The sequence below is a fragment of the Neopelma chrysocephalum genome, unplaced genomic scaffold, assembly GCF_003984885.1.
Source record: "Neopelma chrysocephalum unplaced genomic scaffold, ASM398488v2 Primary Assembly neopelma1_24, whole genome shotgun sequence".
Lineage (NCBI taxonomy): Eukaryota > Metazoa > Chordata > Aves > Passeriformes > Pipridae > Neopelma > Neopelma chrysocephalum.
In genome coordinates, this window is record NW_020897693.1 from 46048296 (window position 1) to 46073429 (window position 25134).

General features: G+C 38.6%; 1 protein-coding gene across 1 annotated transcript; it reads left to right on the top strand.

The window, feature by feature from the left end:
• Window positions 1-13386: 13386 nt before the first annotated feature.
• On the top strand, window positions 13387-24827 carry DLK1 (delta like non-canonical Notch ligand 1). Its single transcript, XM_027673983.1, has 5 exons — window positions 13387-13594; window positions 14469-14532; window positions 14961-15091; window positions 19516-19657; window positions 23709-24827. Exons 1-5 carry the CDS (start codon window positions 13525-13527, stop codon window positions 24448-24450), a joined length of 1149 nt encoding a protein of 382 aa, XP_027529784.1. The 5' UTR covers window positions 13387-13524; the 3' UTR covers window positions 24451-24827.
• The last annotated feature ends 307 nt before the right edge of the window (window positions 24828-25134 follow it).

The following is a 25134-nucleotide window of genomic DNA, read 5'->3' on the forward strand; positions in this document are numbered from 1 at the left end:
ATTTCTTTAAAGAAATACAACCAAGGGTGATAATAAGCTGATGGGGAAGTATTTTTCCTTTCTACACCAGCTGAGGTAGTTGCTCGTGGTAGGGAGAGCAAGTGCTGCCTATTCTTATCTGTGTCAAACACAGTCTTTATCCATCATTCTAAATCAGACCTCAGGCATATCTTTACTTGTTTCCTATGCATACCCGCTTACAGATCTCAGTAGCTTCCATTCAAGAGAAAGTATTTTGCTTTCTTCTGCAATGTGAATACCACTCTGCCCCTACATCTACAAGCCACTGTGAGTTTCCTCATGTCTTTTATTTGCAGCATTAGAAATTAAATTACCCCTCTTAGAATTTCAAATAAATAAATAAATCCCCATCTCGTTCATCCAATCCCTCTTAAAAAAAAAACCTGTAACCTTCTTTTCAAACAAACACGATGCTCAGAGCAGGAAACCTCTATCACTTCAGATGAGCTGCACCTCTCATCTTGCAGAGGTCAATACGGTGCAATGCAATGACAATGGCTGACTCTCTTACATTATTTTTTTAGAATATCATCAGCCCACAGCAGCCAAGAAGCAAGGCTGCTCAGAGCAGTGTTCTGCACTGGGTAACACATTGTCATGGCAACCAAACAAATGGGTCATCCCACTCCTGCTTGGTTCCGTTGTTGCATAGTGTGTAAGAGAAATCACAGCACAAGCGTGAATGTGTCTTTGAGCTTCTGTGAGACTGAGCCAAGTTCCTTTCCTGATCTACCCTTGGGCACAGTACCTCTTGCTGAAGCACTGGGCCTGTGTGCCTGCTCAGTGACGTGCAGATGCATAGGTCCGTGAGCTCAGCAGGTAAACACAAGGTCTCGGGAGGGAAATCAACTCCCAGGAAACACTGATGATCTTCTCTTCTCCTACATATCATTAGAAAATATAGGGAAACACGCTACTAAAACAATGACAGTAAAGTGGGCATGGCTGAGCCAAGTCTTGTGGTGGAATAACTGGGCAATGTGGTGATGTAGCAGGACAAGTGGATGAGGGAGTCCTCAGAGGATTGTGAAGTGGTATGTCTGCTGAACACTGCTTTCTTCTATGCCTGTCCTGTACTTTTCTCACTGTTCCAGTCTTGTTCTCCTTCCTCATTCGCACTGAATTCCCATTCCCATTCTTTTCTGTATTCTGTAATAACCCTTTGTTGACACTTCATCTTCTACTCCTGTGGTCCCAGAGGCTCACACCCACCCTGCCACCCTCCGTAGCTTCTGGTAAGACTGTTTTGGTATCACCTGTGTTTTGCGTTGCAAGATACTTTCTGTCATAGAGCTTTGTTTTCAGACAGATGAGAACTTAATCATAGCTATTCCAGATGGAATTGTGTGTGCCAGACATCTGGATGAAGAAGTTATTTTCTTGAAGTTTATGTAATTATTGTCAGCCAAAATTCATAAAAAGTTTCCAAGATTTAAGATAGGGTTGACATGGACCTGGCCCAAAATTATGGTAATTTAAAGAAAATTTAAACAGATTTCCCACACTTTATGCTATCTTCATGGTACAGAAAAGGGATATGCAGTTTATCAGAATATGCTGCAGTTTCCTTCAGGGTGTGCTTCCTGTTCTCCTTATGAATATCTGCTCTTTTCCAAATAAGATATAACCCCTGAAAAAATTGCCATCCTCACATCTCAACAAAGAATTCTTAATGTTTACCAGATAAGACCCCAACAGATATTGTTTATACTCTGCATGTTGCAGGCAAGAGACCAGAGTGCAGTGTTCCCCAAAGGGAGGATGAGACTGAGAGAGTCTGAGAAGGATAAGCAGACTCTTGAGATGGGAACTGGATCAAGACGAAAACCAAGACTACTAGATGAGAAGATGAGTTTAAGATGATGAGCAGAATCATAGTCATCAAATGATTTGAGTTCATAGAGACCTTAAAGATCATCTAGTTCCTACCCTCTTCCATGGGCAGTGACAGTTTCCACTAGACCATCTAAAAGTCCCATCCAACTGGCCTTGAACACTTCCAGGGATGGGACATCCACAACTTCTCTGGGCAACCTGTTCCAGTGCCTCACCACCCTCACAGTAAAGAATTCTTCCTTATATTTAGTCTGAATCTACCCTCTCTCAGTTTAAAATCATTACTTCCATCACCACACATCCTGATAATGAGCCTCTTCCCATCTTTCCAGTGATTGATTAGATGTTTTCAGAGTGCGAGCAAATAAGAAGAAACAAGAAGGGTTCTGGATTTTATGATAGTCCCAGATACAGGGGAAGAACTGGGATTGAACAGGCAAGCAGATTGTAGGGAGGGACCCTGTAATGAAATAGTACTGGGTGCAGATTTGCAGAGGAAGAACTGAAGAACCACTAGGGTGAGACTAGGAAGACAGACAGTCATGAGGAGTGTATGAGAGGAAATGCAGTAAATGAAGAGGCTCATGTCCCCAGAGAGTAGTGGTGCAGTGGGTGGAAAAGAAGGACAGCACATGTTTTAGGAAAGGAGAAAGTGGGAATGATTGAAAAGGAAGACTGATGTGAGAAGTCCAGGAAAGGGTAACAGTGACTGAGACAGGACCAAGAGCTATAAAATACTCAAAAGAAGAAATGCTGGAAAGATGTGGCAGGAGAGATTGATCTTATGGAGAAACAGCAGGACCCATGCCTGGAATGGAATTAAAAAGTCATGTCTTGCCATTCACATGCTCTTGGCAAATGTGTAAAACTCCTTAACAAAGGCTTTCTTTGCCCCACCAAGAATGACTATTTGCCATGACCAGGAGTTACTTCACTAGCTTCAAGCTGCAGAGTTCTGTGATGTAGCTCTAGGTGTTGCCAACACACAAACAAACAATGAAGACACCAAGATGATGCCACATTGTGGGATATTCTGCTCCTGTTTCTGATTTAAAAACAAACAAGCCATTAAAAAAAGAAAAAGGCAGGAATTTTACTCGCACACTACTTTTAAAGCATCATGAAGCTCATAAAATGTCAGTAATGCACTTCGTGCACTTCTCTGTGCAATCTTTTCCAACCTGCTCATATGACTTTATTATAGTGGAAGGTTTAATTAAATGTCATGCACTTGTATTGCAACTGGAATTGGGGCTCATTTTTATGGAAGAGCATGTGAAAATGAACCACGGCTGTGCTGTGAAAGGTGTACAGTCCACAGGCCCACAGGTCAGAAGCGGAAGCAGGAGGAGAAAGACTGTCCTCTGCTTTAAATGTTCTGCAGAATTATATTCCACCCTGCCTCTCTCCATAACATTGCCTACGATGCCAGGAAAGACACTAGAGCCAAACTACTCATGTGTGGCAATTACGTTTACTCATTATCTGGGTCTCTCACTTGAGCCTGAATTGATAAGGTGCTGCGCTTTCACCACTGCCTTTCATGCCTTTGAGAGCTGTGCTTTGAATGTGTAATGTGCTAAATGCACTGAAAAAAGTTTTCTACTGGCAACTCAGAACAAGCAAGAACTGAACTTTTTTCACTTCTTTTGTTTCTCAGTCCTTCAGATATAAAATGGATGTACGAATACTGCCTTATGTTAAAGAGATGTTCTGAAAATATGTTCATTTCTATTTGTGTAGCTGTTGGATGTTAATTTGAACAGCATGAAAAGTCTCAGAGAAAGTTTGACAATTCTGTCTTTAGAACAGGTTTTGCAAAATGCGAGAGATAAGGTACAGGAGCCACATGAGTAAACAAAATACTGAAAAACCTATTTAAAAAGGGAGTACTCAATCAGGCGGATGTGCTGTGAAAAAACACAGTATGTAATGATGAGATTGCAGATGGAATTAGAAAGCATAATCACAAAAAAAGCCAAATTAAGTTTGCACGTGGATCTTAATTCTTGCATTTCCCATCTGTTGAGGGCTTGACTTTTCAGCTTCAAAACCAACATAATAATATAACATTGGACAGGTTTTTTACATACTCCTGCTTTCTGCAACAGACACAAAAAAATGTTGAAACAATAAGAAAGCCCCATCACTCAGACCCATGGGGGTAGTGAACTTTCCTGAATCATCGTGGTCACGTTATTTTGGCGTGGTTGTGTCGTAATCTGTTGTCCTACTTTCATTATTGCGTTCTTTCACATTCATTGTAAGTAAGACTGTAGCTCTCAACTTAGAGAGGGCCCTGTGCAGTCAGATTACAGTCCTGATTGCAGTTGCAAGGTCTTTAATGCAACACAAATATTACATCATCTTAGTATTTTACTAGGAGCCCATCACAGACACTGGTATTTTAGCGATGCAATATAAAAAGACAGTCCTTGACCTAAGGAATTTATAAATTAAAAATAAGACACAGTTTTATAAATAAGACAGACATATAAGAAAGATACAAGCAGTGAAACAATAATAATAAAATACAGTGGTCATACAAAAAAAAATCAGTAGTCTTCTGCATTTATGCAAACGTAATTGAAAGCATTGTTGTGTCTTTTATATCAGACCTGCTCGCCACTACTTTCCAGAGCTGCAGTTATGGGGATATCTGTTTATTCTCCTCCTTGTCACTGGAGGCTTTTACATATAGCAAAATGCAAGTGATCATGTAATATGTTATAGATTCTTTGCTCTGTTTCCAGTTCCCAAAGCCCTGTTGCATCCACTGCTTTATCACATCTAAAAAATTAATGTCATAAGATATAACAAACAGGGAGACTACATCAACATCTACATGATAGTAACGGTGAACATTACTACATCAGAAAACCAAGAGCTTCAGTGTTACTGCATTATGCAAAAAAACAGGACTCAAAAGATTTATGACACATTTCTGTTCGGAGATGGGAAGGGAATAATGGGAAAATAACACTTTTGAATAAAATGCCAAATAATTATTGCACTTGGAAGAGAAATGTCATATTTGTGCATGTGTTCATCATTCACAAACAATATGTAGATAAAACATTTAATTAGTTTACAGAAGACCTGCAAGAGTGAACAATGTATAGCTAGCATAGTTCATGCTAGCAGAAAAAAAGATTATAAAAGACAAACATAAAGATATCACTGTTTCAAGAACACAAGCACATAGACCTTCCAGCAGATGATCTATATTTCATATCAGTTGAGGAAACTGAAACCATGCCAACTTCTGACACAAAGATCCAGTATTTTCCTTGCCAATAGCCATCACTGGAAATTCAGAATGCAAGAGAATTCTGTATTTAGTTTCATTTTTTTATATGGTCTGTTCTGAATAGCTCCTTTTCTTTTGTTTTTCCTAATTTCTTTCTTCCTCTTTTCAAATCTGTGGTTCACTCCAAAGGTGGCAATATAGTAAGAAGAAGAAAGAAGGGTGCAGGAGACCTGACCATGCATACCTGACTTTGCCACAAGTGTGAATTTGAACTAGTTACTTTCCTTCTCTGTGCCTCAGCATTTCTACCTGTGAAATGGAACCAAAAAAAAACTAGTGCAAAAGTAGGATCTCAGCAAACATATTCTTGCTTGTCAAGTTATTTGTCTTTATATGATTTGCAAAAATCTTATGAGTTAGATCTGATTTGGAAAAAGCAAGCTAAGTCAGTCTTGCCTTAGCCACCTCGCTTAATCTTCACCACTAAGGAATGGAGGTGTTTCACAACAACTACATTCTTGCTTAATTAATTTCTAATTTTTATCTCAAACCATGCTTAATAAAATCATTCCTAATTCTGAGCATTCTACATTAATATACTAAGTACTGGATCAGCTTACTGGAGTAATTGATTTGTTTCATTAGAATCTTTCACTGAAAATTGCATTTCCAAAGTTATAGAATATCTTAGAATTGACACTGGAATTACAGGGCAAAAGGTCATGCTTTTTGTTATGCAAGAAGTCAGGCTTCCTGACTGTAAGTGTTTATCAGCATTAACAATTTAAAATATATTATTTTGGTACTATTAACAAACATTTGTCCTTCACTTGCAAATTCATTCAAGATAAGGCTAGAACGAAGAAAACTTTCCTGGGAAGTTCAGAGCTCAGACATGAACTAAAGCAAAGGAAATAGGTTGTATATCTTTGTGGAAATTACTTTCTCGATATTTCTAGTGTATAAAGGGTTGACAATTTGCCAATCTCTATTTTTCTTGGCCTTGACGCTAGACTGAGGAAAAGAGCTTCCAGCTATGGCAAAAAGGACTGCTTCTGGCAGAGACTTCTTTTTTATTGCCATTAGATATTTGTTCTCATTTGGGTTCTTTTTAATTCTCAAATAATTATTTTTGTGGCACCAATTGTTATAAAACCTTATCCTCACATTTACAACTGGAATGGTAATCTTGAGGCAGTTTCTTCATGTGTCCCTTTCCCAGAAGGTAAAAATACATTGATAAAGAACATCAGGAATGTAATCAAAACTGATCACTTTTGACTAATGATTATATAATATCCCATAACAAAATAAAAACTAAGTAGATCTAGACAAAATGCTAGGTAACCAAAATAATGCAAATAGAACTTAGTTTAGGTTCCATTTTCTAGTTTAACAATATCATTAAAAAGAGCACTGAAAACCATAATGATAAGACACCACATTAAAAAAAACTAGCAGCAGTATGGAAAAGGAAAGAATTTTACAGCATAGTAATGTTTATAAGATAAGAGGGGAGAATTTAAAAAGAAACTGTGAAATGGGACTATGACAGAGTTAAGCTCACCTGATTTCTAGAATTAGTAAAGGCATATAAAACCCCACTAAAAAGAAATTCAAGCAAATAAACATATATGTTGGAAAAAGCTGAACAAAACCCAATCAAACAAATAGCACAGAGTAGAGGAATGATCTGGTTTCTTTGTCAGAAGACAAATAAAGCAGAAACACGGGAAACTTTGCTGGTAATCAGCAGACAATACCCATATGTGAGTGTGTATAAATAGCAACAATGGATCTGTTAGGGTTTATGTGAAACGGAAGTAAACACTGCATCTTTCCTTTAAAATGGCACAAAACCAGAGAGAGAACTAAGAGTGAAAATAACAGCTTGCTTCTGTAGCTTGCAAAAAATCCTGCTAAGATCAAGACAAAAATCAAAGACTGAATAGCAGCTAGAGTTCTGACAGTAGTAATGAGTCTAGAAAGGTGTGTGGATTTTTTTTATTTATTTTTTTGCCACCTAAAGCCTCCATCAGGGCCAGTTCAAAGCTTTAAAAGCAGCCGACATCTCTAAGTAGCAGAGTTCAGCTTGAAACTGTTAGCATCAGAACACACTAGAGGTTGCAGAGTGTAAAATTTTGTAAATTGTCAGAGTACCTCTACTGATAAATGATAATTTTATAAAAATATTTCTTCATGCATTTATTTTCTGTTATATATTTCCCATATATCTGTTTGTTTTCCTCTTCACTCTTCATATATATATATATCATAGAGACAAATATGTATTATACAGACTAAATTTAAATAGATTCTACACACACTCAGAAATATATGGCCATACTTTCTATTTCTGGATTATCCATATGTGGAAAATTTTCCAATAGACTTGAATGGTGGTTCAATGTTGAATTCCCCTCTCTCTGATATAATCTTTGATGGCTCTCTTATAATTTCAGATTCCATGTAGGTAAAACTAAGCTATTCATTTTGAAATATGTCTGTCTCACAGTGAGTTGTCCATTTTTCTTTATAAATATCCTTTCAGCCAGAAGGCAGAATAATTTATTCTCTCAATTCATAAAACCATAAGAACATAGTGTCTTAACAGAGAGATTGTTTTTCCCTCTCTTGCTTTCTCCCCTGTGTATACACAGTCAGCCTGTGTCCAGCAATGTAGTCTCAGATCTAGTTATGTTTTATGTAGGAAGTAAAATTATTTTTCTAGCCTCAGGAAAGTACTTAAAATATATTTGAAAATGCAATACTACTAACATATCAACAAAAATGTTCTATTTACTGGCTGACTATTAAGAATCTACATTTATATTCACAGCACCAAGTCTTTCACTGCAGAAAAATAAAAGATAACAAGATGATGTGATTTAAAAACTGAACACTATCTGCATCTCCAAGTTAGTATAGCATGTTGGATATATTGGACATATTATGATACAAACTTTCTAGCTGCTATTAACATCTGTCAGACTGTCAATCACCTTTAAAAATACCTAGGATTCAGGCTTTTTTAACATCAGTTTGCAAGGGATTGTTAGCCTGACCAAAATATATGGCAGGACCATAAGTGATGGCTTTGAAAGGGACATCTTGGATAATCTAATTCAAACACCTGCTTCAAGCAATGTTGGTTTCATATTAGTCTCCTTCTAAGTTTACTTAACCTTTCCTTAAAGACATCTAATTATTCTGCCTCTACTCTGGTGACAAATTGTCATACTGTCTGATCAACCTCAGTGTTAAAAGAAAATGTCTATTTACTCAGCCTAAATTAATCTTTCTTCCAAGTAAAGTTCTGGCCATTATTTCTATCTATGACGAGTATTTGAACTTCTGAATTTCCTGTTTTCACACATTATGATGCATATATGTTTTAGAATTTCTCTTTCTTTATACTAAAAATTCTTTCCATGACTTTCCCACTATCTTCAATGAACCTGTCTACATTATTCTATACTTCAAGTATGGACAGCCCACTATTGCTATATAAAATGACAGCGATATCTTCCAGCTCTTTGAAAAATGGCTTTGCTTAGATTTCTTTAAATATATATGTATTTTTTTTGTAACAGCTTTAGATAAGATTTCATTTTTGTTTGCATTAGTGACAGAATCATATTTTCTGAATATATTTTATTTTCTTCTATGCCTATGCTCCTCCAGTTTCTCATCTTTTGTGCTATGAATAGCAGGATGGAAAAAAAACTACTAGAAGAATAAAGTTTTTTCCTGTTGCCTTGATTTGCTTTTTATGTAGTAGTTTCTTGACCCTGTATTTTAATTGCTAAGTTCATGCATCTGTCAGAGTAATAACTATGAATGCAGAATCTTACTGAATATTTCAGATTTTTACATTTAGGACTCTTTCTTTACAATATCAAAGAAGGACTATGATCTCAGGGATAGCAAAATCTCTGGCATTCCCAATACTGAGAGAGGGGGAAAATTGCATTCATTTTTTGATCAAGACTGCTACAGACGGTGGAAAGCTGCCCTAGTGATGAAAGTTTTGCCTCAGTCTTCATAGCAGCCAAGATTTCAAGTAATGTACTTTCCAAAACAGCTGGCAGAATTCTCTGTGCTATAGTAATTGGGTGATAGATAGCACTGAGCTACTTCTTTGACAATACTTAGAGAGGGAGGCTATGAGGATTTTCAGTACTAGGAGAGGGAATGGGTTTGGCTTTAACTCCTGTAAATTATTGCTGTATATTTTAGCTCTACACATTCTGGTTACTGTTTCAGTGGGGAAAAATTACCATTCTAAAAAAAATATACTTTGGCAATCTCTAGCTCACTGTTGATAGCTGGAACTTCTGTATGTAATGAAATCTGTTCTGTGCAGAAAAAAAATTCTGGTTTATATACTCTGATACAGAGGGTGATGGACAAGATGCCTGTCTCCCCACAGAAGTCTGAAGACATCCACCTGTTGCTTTCTGTGAGGACAGAAACATGTTCTTGAAAAGGATACAGTGGCAGCAGAAATAATGTCATGTTTTTCTTGTCAGTCACCTGCCAGCACAGTGCACTGAATCAGCTCACTGAGGAGCCAGAGGTAACAGAGGTTATCTGGCATGGAGGGACAAATGCCACTGTGCACCTGGGACATGGTAAGGACGTCAGAGGGAAAGGAGAGAGGATATTCTGTTCAACCCCGACAAGCTTGAAGCCTGGTTCAGCCCATCTGGTCCCAGCACACGAGGATGGGACATCCTAACAGAAAAAGAGAGTTCCTTAAGCTCCAGTTGTGTCTGATAAGCTTTCTTCTAATGGCCAGCACTACTCACAGAGTATGAAGTACAAACTTGTAAAACCAGGTAACAGAGCCTAAAACTTCATGTCTGTGTATATTCATGGCTGATGAGATCACTTCAAGGGATAAAGAATAAACCTCTCCACTCATGATAATGTTAGAGTTTCTGATACAGTCATTTGCAAAATATTCCTGCTTTTCCGGGGAGGTGGCACTGTCCTCTAAAGGATATTTTTCCCTTTCTCTTTGCAATATGTATCAGGGTAGTTAATCAGTTATTTCTTCCCCTCATGTGGAGGTCTCACATATGGTTTCTATATGACTCTGCTGATAGCCTCAGATTCTAGCTACCAGAGTTTGCGGGGACCTTTAGGAGCTGTTATAGTAATTATTTGCTTAGTGTTTCTCATCACTGATGCAGATTCTCCTTGTCCAGATTCTTGCAACAACGAAACAAAAATTTGACTGAACTTCTCTCCAGTCAAAAGGTGTTATATTAGTAGGTAAACAGGATGTTGGGAGTACAAGTACTCCTAGCCAGGACAGAACTTCAAGGATTCCTTGCTGCTTCTGCATTTTCAGACTTCGAAAAGTTGCTTGCATGTTGCTGACCAGAAGGTTGAGGAACTCTGTTTCTATGTTCAGTGTACAAAAAGAAGTTCTTCCCAAGTAAAATTCTCAATCTCAGTCTGCTTTTTCCAGTATGTCAGTCCTTGAACATGTTCATTATTCCAGTTTAAAAAAAGGCAGGATCATTGTGGGGCATTTTCTTGGAACAAATGAAAGATCATATTAGTTTCCGGACACGGATCCATCAAAACATTTTTTTCTGGATTCAGTTGTTGCTGTCAGTGTCTTGGATGATCTGATGTCCCTGATTCCTGTAAAAAGTTCCAAAGGAAATATCCCAAGGTTTCCATGAAACTGTGTTTCCCAAGAATCACAGACTATTAGGAGATAACTAGACCAGCACTCCTCAGTCTGTGCTCACCACTCAAGTATTTTCGGGTGAAAAAATGAGTGCAACACCTTGGATGATCTCCATACCTAGACAACTATTGCATGAGATTCTTTCCTTTCCAATTTCTAATGCAAAGACTAAAAATGTTAAAAAAAAAATTAAGGTTATCCTCAGTGAAATCACTAACATCTGCTAAAACACAGTTACTATAATTTTCAAGAACTATTGTGAAGACGACGGAGATTTAGATCAGAGTGCTTTTGGCAGTAAACAAGCTAAGTAAAAATGATTTACAGTTTGGTTTGCTCAGGTGGAAGCAGGGGAGAGAAGAGAATTACCCTGGATTTACAGAATGCTGGGTTTCTGTTTTGGAATTATTTTTGGATTAGTATCTGGACAGATTCTGTTCCAACTGATAGACTCCAACAAAAAGGATTATGACTTATTGGAAATGGAAATAGGTTTTTATTTAAATGATAGTTGAAGAAAACAGAAGAGATGGAAAATTTGAGATTTTTACTATTATCAGCAATCCAAGGGGCACCCCTGAGAAACGGAAGAGTAAAAAATAGAGTTATTCTAAAAAATAGCTAATTTTTGCTTACCAGTGTATCTATGAAAAAAAAATGCCTGAAAAGTAAGAAGAGAGTACAAAAATTGAAGTTTGCAATGGCCATTACAACACCGTACAACATCGTGAGAACAAGATTTTCCTAATGAATTTTGTAAGATATCGTTTTTGAACAATACAGCTGATATTCAATAGTTAACTCAGAAAATAGAAGAAATGTGTCATCATATGTCATCAGAGTATCTATTTACAATGCAAATTAGAGCAGATAATTTGACACTGATGAGTGCATGGATAAAATATGTGAATTCTACAGATTCTCTACTCTTAAGGTTTTGTAAAAAAGAATAGAAGGAGAAATTTTTAGGACAGAAGGCAGAAAGATTAAACCCTTCCATTGACTCATTGGTCAAACTAATATAGGAATATCACTAAATATCACTGAAATAACAGAATGCTGGTAACCATTTTAACTACCCAGGTTATCTCTTAGTCAAAAAATGCTGAAAAGGTCTAACATAACAGCGCTTCTCTAGCAGCAAGCAGAGAACTTATGGCCTATGAGAGGAATAAGCAACCTTGGACCTATGACAACATGAGTGTGAATAAATAACTAAGAAAGCCGGAATAAAAGCAGAGGGAACAGACTGACAAAGAGCTGCTGATATTAACCCTACAAAAGCACAGGCTCACAGAAAGGCAGAGTAAAGGATTAAGTGGTCATCATTACCACCACAGGTTTTCAGTTCTGTAGGGTGTCATTGACCATATCCCAGCAAAGCTTGGTCTGGTGAGCTACAGCAAAAGCTGTGAGGCAAAGTAGTGTTTCAGCAGTAAAGGAAAGCAAGATAAGCTGGAAAACCATGGAGGCAATCTGTGCCTACAGAGTCAGACTTATCTCAGATACCAAAACTTTTGAAGAGCCCTGAAGAAGCAGTATCTGCCTCTCACACTTTACTCCTAAGTGTTATCTTTTAACCTATCCCTCATTTTCTGCTCTTGCTTTTTCTGTCCTTCACTTCCTCCATTCTCCGTTAAAACTAAAAGGCAGCATTACTAGCAGCAAACTTTTTCAACCTAAGTGACATCATTGTCTTGAAGTAGAAGTAAATGGGCTATCTGAAGCTAATGTGTGCTTTCCAGTGTGTATATTTTCAGGCAGGTAATCTTGAATTATCCCATTGTAATTCTAGAGGAAAAGCAGATGGCTGTGTAGGGTTTTTTTTACCATATTATAAGGATCTCTAGTTGCTTCACATAAAAGCCGACAAATTAGTAAATGAGGTCTGGTGGAAGAAAGCACTGCATCTGCAGGCAGAAAACAGGACCCTCAGGAATCCTAAAAACCAGCAGAACTTCTTTAAAAGAAGAAAACAATGAACAAGAAAGAATACAAAGAACAAGAAATACCCAGTCTATTTCCTTAAGGGACAGTGCAAAGGAAGAATAAAGAGATATAAAAGCAAAAGGTACAGAATAAAATGGAGAATTTAAATTGTCTTGTGGTGGAGGTAATGTTTCTTCTTGATCTATTCTGTGACTGCTGAAGGTAGAATTTGAGGTGTTTTGGTGGGATCTTTTTTTGACTCTTAAGCCTCAGAAACACACAATATTTCACCTTCCATGCTTTTTGCTGGGTCTTTTCTGAAAGAATTGGAGCTCTGATGCGAATGACTAAGGAGAGAAGTGTTCAGATTTCTGAAGACAAGCCCCAAATCAGCTCTGTGCGGACAGCCGGAGTTAAGTTTTAAGGAGACTAGAGGCGTGCTTGACACTCCTCCCCGCCAGCAGACCTCCCTTCTCCCGTGCCCTTATAGGACTCCGCAGGAGCGCAAGGTGCGCAAGGTGCGCGTCTCCGCCGGCCGCCCCAGCGCAGGAGCGCGGGCTCGGAGGGGCTGCGCGGACCGGGGGCTGCCTTGCCCCGTGGGCAGCTCCCCCGCCCGCGGGTGGAGGCGGGCAGCCCTCCCCGCCCTCCGTCCCTCCTTCCCCCCGCCCCGCGGCGCCGGAGCCCGGCGGCGCTGCGGGCGGGGGGTGCTGCCGCCTTCCCGGCCCCGCCGTCCGCCGAGCTCCCCGCGGGGCGGCCGGAGCGGAGCGGCCCCGTCCCGGCCATGGGGCTGCGCGCCGCGGGGCTCCTCGGCTGCTGCTGCCTTCTGCCCCTCGTCCTGCCCGCAGCGCAAGGTAAGGCCGGCGCGGGGAGCGCAGACGGGGCACCGGCCGCACCGGGATCCTCTGCCAGGGAAATGTCGCGGTGAGGGGAGGCGAGTTGGAAAAGTTTCGGGAGTTTGCCGGGGCCAGGCGGGCAGCGGCGGTGGCGGGAGTCCTCCCGGAGTCCCTCGAGGGCAAAGGCTTGTTCGGTCCTTGCTCCGGCCAGAGATGCCGGTGTCTTTGGGAAGCTTCTCCTCCGTAGCAGATGGAGTGCGTTTCTTCTGCCATTGGCGTAGTGTGTCAGTGGCTAACGGTGATATTTCAGAGGACTATTACTTGATGCAAATACTTAAACAAACAAACACAAACAAAAACTGTGACTGAGATATCTTCTCCTTAACTTATATTATTTATGCATGAGTTAATGAAAATGATTATTTTTACACGATGGAGGGTTGAAATGAATTTAACACTTTTCTTGTAAGTTGTTTGAAATGTAATTTCTCTTCTGACTTAAAGGTACTTTTGTGTTTCAAGTGGTTCTGAAACAATGCATTTGGAATGGCATGTTGTGAAACGACATCCGTGGATCTGCTCTGACATTTCTCTTAAAGCAGTGTGTAGGGATATTACATACACTTTGCATGTGCTAAAGTGACTTAGTGTTCTTTTGCTGTTAATTCTTTATGGCATTTCTCTTGCCCTATAGGAACATTCTATAACATGTTCTAGATTAGGTTAATGTAAAATTTTATGTTGCAAAAACATTTATTTGAAGTAAAAAAACAGTACATTATGCATTCTAGGTTCTTTTAAAACATCAGTAGTGTGTAAAGGACATGATGTGGTTTTTTTGTGTGTGTGCTGATTTTTTGGCTTGATGTTTATAAAAAATCTCTTCTTCCAGGCGTGAACTGTAGAACTGGCTGTCACCCAGAGAATGGATTTTGTGAATCTCCCAATGAATGCAGGTAAAAAGATCTGTCAGACAGGACTATTAACACAGGAGTGGACAGCTTCAATAATTCATAATCCTGGTAAAACAGATAGAAGCTGAAATGGTTTGCTCTTTGAAAACATGGAACTGTAATGGAACAGCACTCTACTACGATGCAGTAACTGCAATAATAGAGCATGGATGTCTAGATACCATTTTAATTTACTTTTTCCAGTACGAAATATTTACATTGATTAGCTTTTTTCTTTCTCACTGAATGAGATGGTTTTCTTCACATAAACTCCTTCTAGTATCCCAGAAACATTGATGGTATCCTTTTGTTCAAATAGTCCAATTTGGTATACAAAAGTTCATTTATTGTACCTCAAAAAGAGGAACATCCTCGTAATTGTGTTTATTAAAAATAAACTATGTCTCTGTCTTGTCTTTTATCTCTTTCAGGTGTCAACCTGGCTGGCAGGGTGCTCTTTGTAATCAGTGTGTTCCTTTCCCTGGGTGTTTGCATGGCAGCTGTGCCAAGCCCTGGCAGTGCATCTGTGAGGAGGGCTGGGTTGGCAGCCTCTGTGACATAGGTTTGCACATCCTTTACTGTTCTTGAGCAAATGAGGGAAGCAGCCCCATCTGGTGCTGGAGACATGCAAAGTCCTTCTGGAGAACTAATTTTAAAATACTGAATAGATAAGGGGATTCTGGGCAGCAGCACATAAACCTCGAACTTTTATAATCATTTAGGCAGGAGCATGTAGTATCTTTTGCAGTTGGCATATGTGTGAGCAAAGTGTAAACACATTCTATTTTAAGCATTGATTATCATGGGCAAGGCTAACAAATAACTGCTCCCTTGTTAATATAAGGCCTTTTTGTAGATATACAGTTGTCTTGTATACATTAAATATAATTCAAAATATTAAATATAATTTGAAATATTTATGTAGCAGATTATATATATATGCTACTTTCTTAATACTTCTTGAAAACAAAACCATTGTGCTTATTTCTTCCTTTGCTTAACCCAGTGATGGTGCAGTGGAGTAACATTACTACAATTGAGGAAAAAAGTCTGCCTGACCAGGCTGCCACTTCCCTCTCAAGTCTGAGAGGGAAGAGCTGTGTGTGGGCTCTCTCACCCCTTGCCACTCAGAATGAGCCAGCTTAGCATAAGCAAGTTGAAGAATTGACCTTTGTTGAACTAGTTATTTTGGCTAACACAGGCCAATGTTCAGTCAAAGAGATCTGAGGAGACAGAAATCACATGAACATCCAGGAGCATGCACCTGTTCTGCCCACGTAGCTGCAGCTGGAAGAGGACAAGTGTCCAGGGGCTCATTCTCTTTCCATGCCTTTCAGGCTTTTGTTGGTATATGGCTTATAATTTATAGAGTATTCCTGAGTTCTCCAATGCGTAGCCAAAACAGTAATTAATGACGATGGTTTGAACCGGATAAGATTTTCAAGATGACTAAAAGACTCAGATGATTTTAGGTAGCTCACATCCTTGCAGTGACATGGACTTTGGTGCAAGGTTCTCAGGTACTCATTTACCTTCTCATCAGGTTTTGCAGCTTGTACTTACTGGCTGCACACGTGAGAGGCTTCTTAGTTTAAAGCTAGTCCTAGTGTATTTACAGGAGCTGTGGTGGCAGTAAACTCTCAGATGCTCTGGACACATCTCACAGATGTGTTTGTACCTGAGATAGCCACCTAAACTCATTACAGTTGGTGAGGAGTAATGGGTCCCTCTGTGACCTACAATCATAGATTTCCAAAGCTAGACAGAACAACCCACATCTGCCACCTTAAGAGGCTCAGTTCTATTGCTTATTGGTAAACACAAAGGACCATATTTTTAAAGGTACCATCCTCACAGCTACTTTTAAAAGCTTTAAGTGCCTGGCTGAATTTCTTAGTACTAATATATCTTTGCAATTCTGAGCCTTGCAATCTTTCCCTCTTGCAACTGATCCTTAGGATGCAAAAGAAAATTGAAAATTATTACACATTGAAAATTATTACACATCTCTTTATGGAGAAATATTAATTTAATACATAACAATTAACATACTCCTATAATACCAGAAAAGCTATCCCTTCTTAAGTGCAGAAACTATTATTTCTCTCAACACTCAGAGACATCTCAGAGTCTTCTTTGCTGATTTGAATCTAGATCCCCATGAAGAACTGCCAAGAATATTCAGCCGAAAAGACAAAACCATCTTTTTATCTGCAGTGACGTTATGTCGACAGTCTTTCATCTCGGTGGTTTTACCTACTCTAAATGCATTGGTTAGCCACAAGGGATCAAGAGATCTGGTCTTCTTGCTACTGGAAAGTTGCTACAAATTGTTATCCTGACTCAATAAAGCACTGAGACCTCAAATGAGTTGATTGCTCAGCCCCTGATCTTGTCATCTTCTGCCAAAAAGTTGGTGTCAGTTTCCTGGTTGTGTAAAGTCATTACAGGCAGCTACAACTCATTTACAGGTACCACTGAATGAAACTTGATTTGGTTAGGAAAATAGAAGGAAAAACCCAGATGGGAAAACTGGGAGGGTCTGAAGTTTGTTGGCCGCTACTGCAAACAGTTGAAATATTTGTAAAATACAGATATAGTAGCAGCATCTTATTTGTTTGCTAAGCATAGGAGTGAAAAAGATGATTTGGACTAGTGGTGATATCTTTTTTTTCTGTTTTCTAGAAAAGTTACTTTATGATCTCCTTGTCTTGTATCATGGAAGCTCCTTTCTGGAGTAGTTTTAGATCACTAAGTGATTTGCTAATGCCTGTAATTGGGTAGCTGGTTTTTTTAGTGTGGGCAGCCTGGTTCTCAGTGCAAGTCAAAAATGACCTTCCCAGTACTTTAGAGGTACGCAGGTTATACTTTGGGCTTGATCCACTGTAAACCTGTAGGTACGAATCAGTGGTAGCATTTATGACTATTATTGCAGTCACATGGACATGACACTTGAGAAAGACATCTGTGAATTGGTCTCAGTGTTAATACTGCTGGTTATTCTCTGCAGTGGAGTGCACCAACCTGTCCAACTGAATGCCATGGCATCTTCTTATCTTGTGGAAACACAGCCTCGAAGTCAGGTATACGAACACCTGGAACCAGGCTGCATAGCGTAGTTTCCCTCTGCAGCTGATACGCAGTGCACAGTACAGGAGCCACATCAAACACTGCCCATAACAAAGGGAAAAGCAATTTAGTCAATTTATTTCCAAGAGAAAATGACAGCCCAGCCAGAATATATGATCCACCTTGCTAAATCAGATCTGTCATCTTGTCATCCCTGGCTGTGCCTACACAGTCATGTTAGCAGGTCCATGACCTCCTCCTTGAATGCTCACCTCAATTTGGCTAAAAAGCCAACATATGGTGTGAGTTGGGAGTATACTGTGCTACTTGTCACTTGACTGCTTTGCCAAGGGCACGTGTTGGTAAACTGCCATCAGAGTGCTTGTAAAGCCTCTAATGCCCATGCTAGGCATGCATGAGACAGGAGTTAAAAATTCTGCTGTGATGCACCACTATTGAGTGTGTCTTCCTCATAAAAACACTTAGTGATTGCTTCACGTGCTGCAGCATGCAATTTAGTTTTAGGCAAATATTAATTAATTTATTGATAATATGATTGTTGCCATTCATAATACATGTGCAAATGTAACATTTCTTTTTTCGGGTTCTCATCTCAGACTCAATTATCCCTTGAAGCAAGTACGTGACTTAGTTGTTGGCCTTTTGAGAGGAAAAATAGAGAAAGTGGGCTAATTGGGGCTGATTATGTATTATGTTTGAAAAAGACCTGGTACAGCAACCTTTTAAGTTGTGTTTTAAAATTAAATCCCTGACATAAAATACTGACAGCAATATGTTTGTATATATATATATACACCTATATATATATATATATTTCAGACAGTTTCCATGCTCCTGCATCAAAGTACGTGCTTTATTAGCTGCCTTTAAAGCCTGAGAAAACAGCTGGCAGAAAACATTCCTCCAAAAAGCACTCAAGGTTACTCTGGCCCTTGTGAAAATGGGAGCTTACATGCAAAGTGCATGTTAAGTTGTAGTCTTGAGATGAGAACAGGCTAATACATTAGAAAATAGAACCTTTTTTCCAGTGAAGATTGTATTTGAAAGCTAAGGCTGTTGTTTTGCTATGGTTAAAATTTTGCAGTACCTCATGATACCTTCTAAATTTTATTTTATTTTATGCTGTGGAAAGCAGAATATAGATGCTCTTAAATATCTTTTCACCTTCTTAGAAAGTGTGTGTGTGCACATGTGTGTGCAAAGTATCAGAAAACTTCCAGTCAACACTTCTCTACAGCTGCTCCATTAGCTGGCTAAAATATGCACTTGTTTGTTTATTTGGTTTTAATTATTTTAAAAATTCAGTAATTGTTTGAGTGGGAAGTGGCTCAGCAGGGAAATTGTAAAGAAAATGAGATGTGTGACTTTGGATCCAGACGTCATACAGCTCTCTCTTCTGGTACAGTTATGTAAGGGTTGAATGTAGCCCAGCCAAAAGATGAAATTTTAGCAGATTGTTTTTAACTTGCTGATCTCTGTTTTTATGAAATGTTTGCTCATAAGCACATAATGATATGGGTAGGGAGCGGGGAGAATTCCCAGTTCCTGATTGCTTTATCAGAATTCTGCTCATGGTGAATCCAACATTGTGAAAGGATGGCTAGATTACGTAGAAATTCTTTCTCCCATACTAATATTTCATTTCTAATGTTGCTTATTTATAGAATGGAGCAATTCAAGCATATTTTGCAAGGGGGAGCTAAAAGGAGAAGAACTGAAATTGCTTGCAATAGTTCAACAACTTGAACTCCATTTTAACAGAGGAAGGAATAGATCAGAATTTATAAAATGCATGATGAAGGACTATTAAAGCTATATTTTATTTGAAGTATTGCATACCATTTACTAACTCTTTCTCATTAGGCTGACTGAGCCCTGTTGGGTTTTTTTAAACAGATATTCACCCATGTTCTGCAAAGCCTTGCACCAATAACTCAACGTGCATAGAGACTGGTGATGGAGGATATATTTGTCTGTGTGCCCAGGGATTTACAGGAAAAAACTGCCATCTCAAGAAAGGACCATGCATTATTAATGGGTAAATATTGATTTCTGATGTGAATTTAAAATCCACACTTCTACTGACTAGTATTCAGAATTTTTTGCTAAGTCAAGTATCTCTGTGCTAAAATAAATAATGCTTTTATAGTGATGATATTATTATTAAACTTTACAAATCTGACCTGTTAATATTTTAAAGATTTACAGATTATCAGCATGAGTTTGTGTGCACAATTTGAGTACTAAAAGTGCTAATTTGCACATCTTATTGTGGTGAATTTATGCCTTTGCATGATTTTTGTAAAAAAACTTGAAGTAACCTCCCATCCTGTGCTCCCACCTCTAGTAAGGGATAACTGTATGCACAAAGAATGTACACTGATGAGAACAGTAGCCAAAGACACAAGCAGTCTACATGAAAACATCTAGTTCATTAGTCTGTCATTTTTCTTAACTAACATATATGTCCATAGTTTACTGAAGGAGATAATCTCACTTCCATCAGAACAGGATGTTGGAGACCATTGTTCTGCATTCTTTAAGAGAAGTGGGACATTAGGAAAACATTGCCAGTAGGCTGAGGGAGGTGATCTTTCCCTTCTGCTCAGTCCTGATGAGACACATCTGGAGTGCTGGGTACAGTTCTGGGCTACCCAATATGAAAAGGACATGGCCATACTGGAGTGAGTCCAGTGAAGAGCCATGAATATGATTAAGGGATGGGAACATCTCTCCTATAAGGAGATAGTGAGATCTGGGTTATTTAGCCTTGAGAAGAGTAGGCTCTGAGGAACGTACTCATGTATATGAATACCTGATGGGCAGAAGGAAAGAAGACAGAGCCAGATTTGAGGTGCTCAGTGAAAGGGCAAGACTCAGTGGACTAAAGAACTTCCAATGCACTGGTAGAAATGCTTAAAAAAAGGAAGACCTTTAAGTGTTAAAGAAAATGTGAACTGGTGAAATCTTCTAGCTTGTCAGAGATCTAGTCCCATAAGCATACAGAATGCCTTTCTGTTGGATACAAGCTTGTTAAAACTATCACCTTAAAAATCACAGTTTTCTTTTAGGAAGTTGCCTTCTTGCTCTCTATTGGTACCCTCTGATTCTCTTTTTGCTCAGCAATAGATAGTAATGAATATTCAGATCTACCTTATGACTGAATCTTCCTGAAGACTTGTACACTCTTGTTTAAGGAACATTAACACCTCTTACTCTCTCTGGCAAGAATTGCTATTCTTCCACAACTTCATGTCAGTGGAATTTTTTTACCATTACTTTTAATTGGTAAATTAAAAGCACTCGCATAATGCTGTCTGGGTTTACTTTCAGCTTCTAAAATAGCTGCTCTCATTTGCCTACTTTTTTTTCATTGACGATGAGGAAATTTAAGTTCCTTGAAAGTGCAATGAATCACATCCAAGCTACCTGCCTAATATAGGGGATGTGAATAGTTTTCTTTTCATCTGTAGAGCAAATATTTCAGTAATTCAATGTGAACATGTATCCTAACTATCCCAAAGAACAAGTGAATTCCAAAAGTACAGCATCAACAAAATAACATAGATTAGTTCCATGTAATTCCTTAAAATCCTTATGGTTTTAAATTGCTGAAACTACATTTTTGTGTTGGTACTCTGTGTTTGAACTGAATGCTCATGAGCTAGTCTGGAAATCATGAACAGTTTTTCTTAAGGAAACAACATAATTGAAACAGTGATTCTTTTTCTCTAAGAAGCTGTCTTTTTTCAGGAAAATGAGCAGCAGTGTCTGAAAATCTGCTTTTAGTTCAAAAAGACAACTGTTCTCAGCATAAGCATTCTGTGTCTGCTAACAATTCACAGTCCCCCAGAGAGTGCATCCCACATCCTGGAAAAAGACCTCATCAGATGGTGTACTTTCATTCACATCTCACTTCCTTTCAGTTCCTCTCTACCTCATTGGTAATGTTAACAATGTTGATATTACTAAGCATTACTGCTGGCTCCTTAGTTAATATTCACAGATGGAACCAAGACAATTCACAAATCAAAGTGCTTGTTCTAGTCCATTTACATGTATCTGCATTAGTGACCTCTGTGTGATATTTTGAAGTTTTACTTTGAAGCAGAGCAGCAGTATTAGTAATAAATAAATAAATTTTTTAAAAATTCTGCATATTTCTTCTTAACTGTTCTTTATTTCAATTACTCACATTTCTGTGAGGTTCAGAAAAAAGTTTACACTTACATCTCCAGCAATTTCTTCTCATTTCACTAGAAAATACTGAAATTCAACCCAACCATGAGGGTTCAAACCTCTACACATTGTCATATCCAAAACAGCTTGTCCAGTTTTCCATGGGACCTGTAAAGGTACAAGAGGGTGTTAAACTGTCCAAGAAGTCCATAACCACTCCAGGACTGTACAACTACAACTTCCATGTTTTACTTAAAGGAGACATAGTGACTGGTTACTCTGTTGAAATTTCTTATCACCAAGAGTTATCGCTAACAATGGCTATGCCAAAGGGACAATGACACCTTTTCCTTTCCTAATACTCCTTCCAGACTTCCAATATGTTCTTTTAGTAGCTTTTTTTTCCAGCCAGCATCTATGGTGAAGGACAATACAAGAGGAAAGAGAAGTTTATGTGGAAGCAGCAGAAAACAGACAGATGATTCCTCTATCACAATACTCAGACCCTCCTTAGGCCACCAAGTACTTCAGTTCCCAGTGAAGCCAGAGGTGCTTGGAGTAAACACTGTCACAGCTAGTCCCAGAGCAATGGGTGGGCATTTGAATAGCTCAACCTTATTCTGACCAGAAGTCAGGGACCATTTGTAGTCAGGAGCTTATATGTCCTTCACAGTCATCTCATTGAGACATCAACAGATCTCTTAAATTCCTGTGTCCCACCATGGAAATCCATAATGGCCTGTTCTACTGACCACTGCATATGTGAAATGTCTGCATCCATGAAACTGTGACGTTCACTATCCCTGGGACTTTCCCCTGGAAATGTAACACTTAAAGAACAGCTTGGACTTCTCAACTATCAGCTGGTACTGTGCTGTGTGTCTTCAGGGATACATAAGTGTTTTAAGAAAAGTGTTGTCAAAGAGGCTTGTCCTAAGCTCTGCCAAATCTTTTTCATTTTTTACGAAGTAAGTTTTAAAAGCTTTGTTCATATGTGATGAACTGCCATAAAAGTGGGGTTTGAGATTTATTTGTAAACCTGGGACCCAGGAACCCTTCACTGCCAGCAGAGACAGCTGAAAGATTAAGCCCACTTTGCACAGACCCACTGAATTGACACATTTGTGCCAGTCAGTGGGTAGGCCTATCCTTTGGCATAGTGCTCAGTGAGGCACAATTGCATTGTAAAGGTAAAAAAGATCTCTCAGTTAATTTATGTCACTTAAAACACAGTACCAAGCTATTAGTTGTTAAGTTCCTAAAGAGTTTGCAGAAATACTTGTTTTCCTATGGTCCTGCCCTCACATTACAGGTGTCTTTGCCAAGTCTGAAATTATGTCATTTATTGTTATTATAATTATCAAAATTTTTGACTGAACAGCAGTTTGTAGGAAAGTATCTGCTTGCTTCTAAATTTTTTTGTGTCATGAAGCACCAGAGAGGCACAATAAAAACATGTAGTTGCTGTGGCAGAGTGTTTTGCTCTGTCAATACAATATATAGATTATCTTATGAATAATCAGGTAGAGAAGAAGCAGCCATGCTGCTCATGTCTTTGTTCTGTCTTGTCTGAATAGTTGCTCAGCTAAATAGCTCCAAGCGTATGAAAGCAGTGGGAAGCTTAATTTGAATAAATGTTTGAAATAATTTAAAATCCCTTCACGGCTCTTCAGATTGAATTTATATACTAGTGTACTAATCCTGCCCAAAGGGTCAGCACAAGATATTATAATCTGTATTGGCGAAGCTGTTGAATAAACTCATTCTCGATTCAACTTCATTGACTTTAGTGGATTTGCATTTGGAATTGCTCTTTAAAGAAAACCAGCTCCTTTTGTTATATAAAGTGTTTCATAATAGCTCCTTTCATTGGACATCAATTTTGTCTATTTCTTTGTTATCTTTTCTAGCTCTCCCTGCCAGAATGGAGGAACATGTGTTGATGACAACGGTTTTGCACCACATGCTTCCTGTCTGTGCCCTTCTGGTTTTGCTGGCAACTTCTGTGAAATCGATAGAGATGACTGTGAATCCAACCCTTGTGAAAATGGAGGAACATGTACAGATATTGGTGTGGGTTTCAGCTGTTCTTGTCCCCGTGGCTACACAGGAAAGCTCTGCAGCAGCCGTGTCGTATTCTGTGCCAGTGGCCCCTGTGAGAATGGAGGGACTTGCAGTGAACATCCCCAGGGAGGGTTCGAATGCTTCTGTAAACCAGAATTCATTGGTGTTACCTGCAAACATCCCAGCAAAAACACAAGTCTTTCTGGAGTGAATATGGAAACAAAGCACATGCAGAATTACAAGCCACCCTCAAAACCTCATCATAGATCAGTGCATCAACAGCAAGAAATCCTTAAAATAACAGTGAAAGAAACAATCCAAAATGCAGATCCTTTTCTGAGTAGAAGCCAGGTCATATGTTTTGTTGTTCTGGGCTTGCTTACGTGTCTTGTTGTCTTGGGTACAACCGGGATTGTTTTTTTTTCAAAATGTGAAATGTGGTTTGCTAATGCCAAATACAGTCATCTTCTGCGCAAGAAAAAGAACTTTTTTCTGAAGTCTAACAATGGGGAAAACCTCTCAGTTAATATTATCTTCCCAGAGAAGATCAAATTGACTAATTACACTAAGAACTACACTGCCATCTAGGCCCTTGAAAGCCGAGCAGCAACTTGCAACTTTTCATAGCAATGTGTAAAATTTGTTGCCTATGGTTGGCCTCAGTATTTGTGGGTATATTTGCTGTAAATTGTGCTGAATGATAATGAAGAAATGCAATGTGTCTGTCTAGATAAGGATTTTTTCATTCCCCAAAATAAAAGGTAAAAAAAAAGGATAAAGAGCAAGGAATGTTAATTTTATTTCTTTTTAAGGCAGCTATTTTTTGTAAAATAAAAAAAATTATTTACCACTGGAACTGTATTGTAGCTTTCTTGTCTTGTGCATAGTGTATTTGGCAAATACAGTACTTGTAAATTACTTAGTAATGCTTTTTTATTTTTAATAAACAGCAGTTAAGGGCTATACTGGTTTATTTATTCATTTGTAAATGTTACACTACAGCAAAGTCCGCAGCAAGTCCTGCTTAATTCTTCTGCTATACGTGATAAAGACTTTGAAGATTGCGATAACAGGAGCAAATTCACACTGGTGCCTCACCTATTCAGTCAGTTTTGCTATTTTTACGTGCTTATAAGAGAGATTACTCTTTCTATAGATTCTTACAGGTCTTCGAGGTATTAATTTGAGGTCAAAGGTCTCTTGCTTGAAATGCTGCATCTATAAATTGTTCTATTTATCTATTTTAAAATGTTAAAAAGTTGTTTGATGTCT

Coding starts and splice junctions, on each gene's coding strand:
- DLK1 (XM_027673983.1), top strand. CDS start 13,525: ATGGGGCTGCGCGCCGCGGGGCTCCTCGGCTGCTGCTGCCTTCTGCCC. Junction 15,092..19,515: donor TGGCAGCCTCTGTGACATAG/GTTTGCACATCC, acceptor TTTTTTAAACAG/ATATTCACCCATGTTCTGCA. Junction 19,658..23,708: donor GGACCATGCATTATTAATGG/GTAAATATTGAT, acceptor TATCTTTTCTAG/CTCTCCCTGCCAGAATGGAG.